The sequence below is a fragment of the Rhinopithecus roxellana genome, chromosome 7 (assembly GCF_007565055.1).
Source record: "Rhinopithecus roxellana isolate Shanxi Qingling chromosome 7, ASM756505v1, whole genome shotgun sequence".
Classification (NCBI taxonomy): Eukaryota; Metazoa; Chordata; class Mammalia; order Primates; family Cercopithecidae; genus Rhinopithecus; species Rhinopithecus roxellana.
This window is the reverse complement of record NC_044555.1, coordinates 130,671,840-130,677,839: the sequence shown is the minus strand read 5'-3', so window position 1 is coordinate 130,677,839 and position 6,000 is coordinate 130,671,840. Positions and strand designations below refer to the sequence as shown.

Here is a 6,000-nt window from a genome sequence, read left to right as displayed (position 1 = left end):
AAACAGCCCTCCCACCTCAGCCTCCTGAGTAGCTGGGACCACAGTTGCGTACAACCATGTCCAGCTAATGAATTACATATATTTGGAGAGACGGGGTCTCACCATGTTGCCCAAGCTGGTCTTGAACTCCTGGGCTCAAGTGGTCCTCCCACCTTGGCTCCCGAAAGTGCTGGGATTACAGATGTAGGCCACTGCACCTGGCCTCAAATTTCTTTTGTACTCGACCATTCCAAGGGTGGGTTGAAATGCCAAAAAGCTCTCCTACCATGTTTCAATGACTTCTCTCCTAATTCAGGATTGACTTGATTGCTGTAAACCTTTTACTGTATTCTAGAGTTCCAATAAAACTTGATTCTGACAGGTTTTTTCTTTCCAGTGTTTTCCATGTTTCTTGAAAGTGACTAGTCCCCAGGGTACTCTACTCTGCCATTTTCACTAACGTCACTCAATTCTGTGAGTGATGTTTTGAAGTTTAAATCTTTATGTTAACATCTTTTTTAACAGCATACGCTCTTTTTCTGAAAGGAATAACAAATCACAAGAAACATATAACTAGAAATTTATCCAGCATTAATGAACTTGTGAAAATCAATAAAATGATTTATTTTATATATGCAAAGTCAAAATCTCTTTGTACACTTTAATTTTTGCAAATTCATACAAACATAGCAATACTGCTCCATATAAACTTTGTATAAACATTAAAGGAAATATACACTTTTTTTTGTTCTTCTTGTGCTTCCAAAGCACAGAATGTATAAGTCCATCTGAAGACTTTCTATCATCACATGCAAGAAAAATGTCAGAGGTTGGGGGCAGCCTCAAGTGCACTTTGTAATGTCTCTAGACAAAAGAGAAGAGAGTTGGAGGTAGATTGTTTGGTGACTCTCCCTGCCCCTTCCCACAGAGAAATAAGTTACCCGAATAGCAGCTTCTTACTTCTTTGATTCAAACTATCCTGAATATTGCATGGTTTAAAAGGCACAACTAGGCATTGTTGAAAACTTTGTTCAGCACACATAAGATTGCCATTTCTTTTCTGTACACCTATTCTTTCTGAAGGACACAGTAAGAGCACCAAGTTGCACTCCACTTGCAGGTGGCCCCTAGCCACTCTGAGAATGCCTGGAATGGCAAAGTTCAAAAGAGTGACCTCTCATTACCTGCGGTAGGGGCAGCGGTGTTTACTGAATTTAGCCAGCTGAATTAATAACATCACCTTCCTCAACTGAGAAAAACAAAACAATTCATACTTAAAAAAATTATTAAGGCAAAAGCCCAGCTTTCACTGCCAGATAATCATAAAATTCAAAAGCCCCACTGCTGCTTCTTAGCATCTGGAAGGCAATTCCCTTGACTCAAACATTTCTGGAGGCTTCAACAATATCCCATTCCATCCTACAGCACAGAAAACTTGTCATTTTTTTCTCATTGGTCTTTGCACTAACATGACGATCTGCTGTTGATGTGATTAATGTTGCTGAGAAGGTGGTGGGAATCTATTTTTTCTAGTACCTTCTCGAGGTACTGAATTAGGACTCGTCTTTTAAACCTGAAAATAAAGAGAAATTTTATTAACCAAAAGATACTTAAAGTACTCATGATGTTCAAGGCACTGTGTGGGATACAAAGTGAAGCTTACAATCTACATAGGAATATAAAGATTGTCCTCATGGAAAGATATGGTTTAGAGCAAGTACCAATAGTGGCAATTGAGGGCCCAAGCCTACCTGAGACTATGATAAAACTAGAAGGATGAATGAGTTGAGTTCAGATAACATAAATCCAAATATTTCTGGAGACAACCTTAACTATGAGTGAGGGCCAGGGTTTGAGAAAGAAGCAAGGCAGAGCTTATTCCTCTCTTTGTCCTGCACTGGGCCCTACTGCTCTAAAAACAAAAATGAAAAACTGAAGAGTTCCTGTTTTTACCCACCTTGCAGCTTCCTTGATGGTAAATTCAACAAACTGTTTCTTCATCTCCAGAGGTCCTTGCACTTCTTCAAGCAAAATGAAAATTCTTTCATATTCTGAAGATATTTAAAAAACTTCAGTATTTTTATAAAGATGAATGGGAAATAAAATTTAACTATTGTACATCCTTAGCAATTGTTCTTTGTGAGTGGAAAGTTAGATGTAGTTTGTATTTTAAACATTCGGATCAAAATATCTGCATGCATCTACTAGGGCAACTCTTGTTAACACTAACCAAACATAGCAGGCTGAATAGCAGCTGCTTAAAATTGTCCACATTTTAATCCCTGGAACCTGTGAATATGTTACCTTATATGGCAAAAAAGACTTTACTTTGCCGGTGTAATTAAGTTAAGGATCTTGAGATGGGGAGATTATCCAAGTTTATGCATGTGGGCCCAATGTAAGCACAAGTGTCCTTATAAGATGAAACAGTAGAGTTAAGGTCAGAGAGAAAACATGTAAAGACAGGAGCAGAGGTCAGAGAGGAGAAAAGGTGCTAAGGGTGTTTTCATGAAAATGGAGGAAGGGGCCATGGGCCAAAGAATACAGATGGCCCTTAGAAGCTCGAAAAGGCAAAGAAAGAAATTCTCTCTAGAACTAGCAGAAGGAATGTTGGTCTGCCAACACTATTTTGGCCCAGCAAAAATAATTTCAGAATTCTGACTTCCAGAACTGTAAGATAATAATTTGTATTGTTTTAAGCTAGGAATCTTTTGGTAACATGTTATGGCAGCAAAAGGAAACATTACAAGAAATAAGGGGAAAAAACAGGAAAATATATACTGTACCTTTTTAGCTAAAGCAAGAGGAATTGCCTTAAACTATGTGAAAGCCCAATATTGCCCCCAGTGTACCTCAAGGGGTAGCTTGAATGAGAGAGACCTCCTGGTGCATTATTGATAGACGTTCTTTCACTACTTACTTCGTCCAAACTTTCGAACTTCCTTCATTAATTGATGTTTTATATCAGCATTGATTCCTTGTGCCATAGCAGGAGTGATTTGTAATGTATTTGGCATAGTTCCCAAAGTAGATGCTACTGGGTCTTTTTGGTCATCAACAGAGAGATTGCAGTTTTTGGCTCCTCCTACAAATGCGTTAATACCAGGTTTTTGAATCAGCCCATCTCTGCTGAGACTTGTGAAGTCATCAGATAGAGAATCCAATTGGTTGGGTGGCATAAGATCTCCTGTCATATTTATAAGCTCTGATGGAGCAGATTTTGACAGGAAACCATCAGGTGTGATCTGACCATTTTCCATCTTCTCCTCATGGCCATCGTGAATGACAGTAGCATCTGGAAACCAAATGAAGAGGTTGAGCTGTGAGGTAAGTGTATTATGTCAACCCCACAGGTATATCCCTCCGATGCTCAATTTCTAGGAAATTATCTCATAAAGCAGGAGGATATACCAGGTGGCGATCTGAGACCCCTCAAATTGAGGCCAGGACACATAATACAATAAAACCACCTCTTATTTTCTGGCCCTATGAATACATATGGAAACCAAGTAAGACAGTACAACTCTAAACACACATTCACAGATCCCTGGTACTCATGCGTTAGTGTCAGCTTGTTATGCTTTACAAGTTGAAAACAGCAAGTCTCACTTTATTTCATGACTTCTCAAATTCACATACAACCTGCCATGCTTTACTGAGCTGGAAGCCAGACAACTTGGATACACCACAAGTTGCCTCCTCTTTACATCAAATACATTCTGAGAAAATAGAGGCGGCCATTAGTGCTAAAAGTTCTATAACGCACTCCATCACCAAAAATCCCTTTTAGTGTATTATCTTCCTAATTCTTCTTTTCTGTGTCAGAAAAGTGACTTTCTTTTCACTCCAGATCTGACACCTCTTTCATTTATTCATCGTCTGTGGCAGGCAGTGTGTCGGGAACTGGGGATCAGCAGTAAACAGCCCGAGAGCAACGTTCCCTTGCCCTTGTGGAGCTCACATCCTCATGGGGCAGTCAGACAGTACATGCAGAATGAGCAAATGAAAGAAGTAGCATTGGGCTGGTGTTGGGGAAGCCATCTACAGGCCTTTGGGAGACAGCAGCAGAGGGAGCCCCAAGGGCTCCCGTGTTAGGAGAGGGTGACAGAGGCCAGGCTGTGCAGTCTTGCAGACTAAAGCTGGTTCAGGGTCCCTTCTGAGTGCTTAGGAGAGTTGAGGATGGGTTTTCAGGGGCAACATGGCATGATGTGATATACATGTGGAAATAATTATCTGGCCACAGGGTTAGAGAGTATATGATAGATGGGGGCTAGTTTAGAAACATGAAGCTGAGATAAGAAGGTATTGTAGTAGCATGGTGAGAGGTCACAGCAGTGTGCACTGGAGGGATAGAGAGAAATAGTGGGATTTAGGGATGTTGAACATCAAGTTTCCTCAACTTGTGAAAGGTATCAAAGCGAGGGAAGAATAAAAGAAAAATCATGATGACTCTATGGTTTGTCACCTGAACCACTGGGTAAATAGTGCTGAAGTGTGGCAGGAGTCAGGGCACAACTGCCCTCCACAGCATTCTTCCTGACTCTGGTTCAATGATCTCAGGTTGATAGCTTGACGTTGATAAATATTAGCATTATTTACATGAAGGAAATCTGCAAACACTACAATCTAGAGCTTTTCTACGCTCCTCAACCCTGACAGATGTTAAAGCTTTACTGGCACATATCTGGATGGTGCCATTATCTGCAATGTGGAAGGCTATAAGTAGAGCTGTTTTGGAGAGGGGCAAGTTCAAGAGTTCAGTTGAAACTCATGAAACCTACTGAGTTTTATTTGTCTATTAGACACCTAAGTGGAGATGTATGTCCACAAGTAAGTCTGAGTCTGAAATTGAGGAGCAAGTAATATTCTAGAGATATAAATATCAGAGTTGTTGAAACATAGATCAAATTTAGAGCCCCAAGACTGCATGGGGTCACCTAGGAAGAGAGTGCGGTGAAGAACAGGAGAGGTCCCAGGATTGAGCTTTGAGGCCCTATGATATTTAGAGGTGGAAAGAAAAGGCAAAACCAGAAAAAGAGGATGAAAGGGAGTTGCTATTAGAGGGAAAAGAAAGCTATGAGCTTATGGTGTCTGAGAACCCAACGTACCCATGGAGGAGGGAGTGAATAACTGTGTCAAATGCTGCAGAGAAGGAATGGCAATGTGCTGCAGACACTAGTGACCTTGATGAGAATGTTTCAGTGGGGTCAAGGAGGCAGATACCAGACTGCACTGGGTTAGAGCATGCATAGGTGGTGATAACACAAAGAGCAAGTGCAGATCCACTCTTGCTCCTAATGCCAGGGAAACCTGCTTTATCCTCCTCACCCTTGCAGCCACTACAAAAGGTTGCAGCAAACATGCTCACCTCTTTCCATTATTTCTCCATTAATTACTGTGGTATTTACTTGCTAAGCAATGTATTCATTACTGTTAATTACTATATAAGTTTTTCACCTTATGTAGATTGAGATCCTTGAAACAGGGTCTCTGCTCCCTGTGGGGTTTATTGTACCTACCACATAGATGATTTAGTAATGGCTTACTTAATGAACACAAACTGAACATAAAGGAAGGAATACAAAAAGGAAAATAAAATTGTTTAGCGTCTTAGTCCTCTAGGAGCCATAAGGAAATCACAACCACTACTCTATACCTGTATGTACAAGGGTGGGTTTTATGAGGTTTGGATTAGATGGGAACCACGAGGCTGAGGGTGGTCCCTTTCCGCCCACATGGTTAGTTACAGTAGGTGGTGTTTGTGGTTTCCTCAACAGCAGGGACATACTCCGCCTTCTCTTAGACGACATAGGACTGCTGGGTTCCCCTGGACGTTTCACTTTGTTTTGTGGCCCTGCTACAAACTCATCTGCTTCATCAATCATCATTCCCTGAAAAACACATAAATGAACGTATTTCATTAAAGACCAAAATGCAACTATTATAAAACTGCAAGCACTCTTAATACGCATACATAATCAATCTTGCATTGTATCACTGTCTTTTTTTCTTTCATTTTTT

The 6,000-nt window shown here is 40.6% G+C and overlaps 1 protein-coding gene across 7 annotated transcripts in view; it reads right to left on the bottom strand.

The window, feature by feature from the left end:
- Positions 1-574: 574 nt before the first annotated feature.
- The window catches only part of INTS6L (integrator complex subunit 6 like), a 62,294-nt gene continuing 56,868 nt past the window's right edge, over positions 575-6,000 (bottom strand). For 3 of the 7 annotated variants that reach the window (XM_030933835.1, XM_030933838.1, XM_030933840.1), the window contains 4 exons: positions 5,636-5,870; positions 2,900-3,274; positions 1,937-2,030; positions 575-1,552 (listed from right to left, as the gene is read on the bottom strand). In XM_030933835.1, coding sequence (XP_030789695.1) covers positions 1,444-1,552; positions 1,937-2,030; positions 2,900-3,274; positions 5,636-5,870 — 813 coding nt within the window. In that variant the 3' untranslated portion in view covers positions 575-1,443. The remainder of the gene's footprint in view (positions 1,553-1,936; positions 2,031-2,899; positions 3,275-5,635; positions 5,871-6,000) is intronic. The other 4 variants (XM_030933837.1, XM_030933839.1, XM_030933841.1 and 1 more) reach the window with 3 other exon arrangements.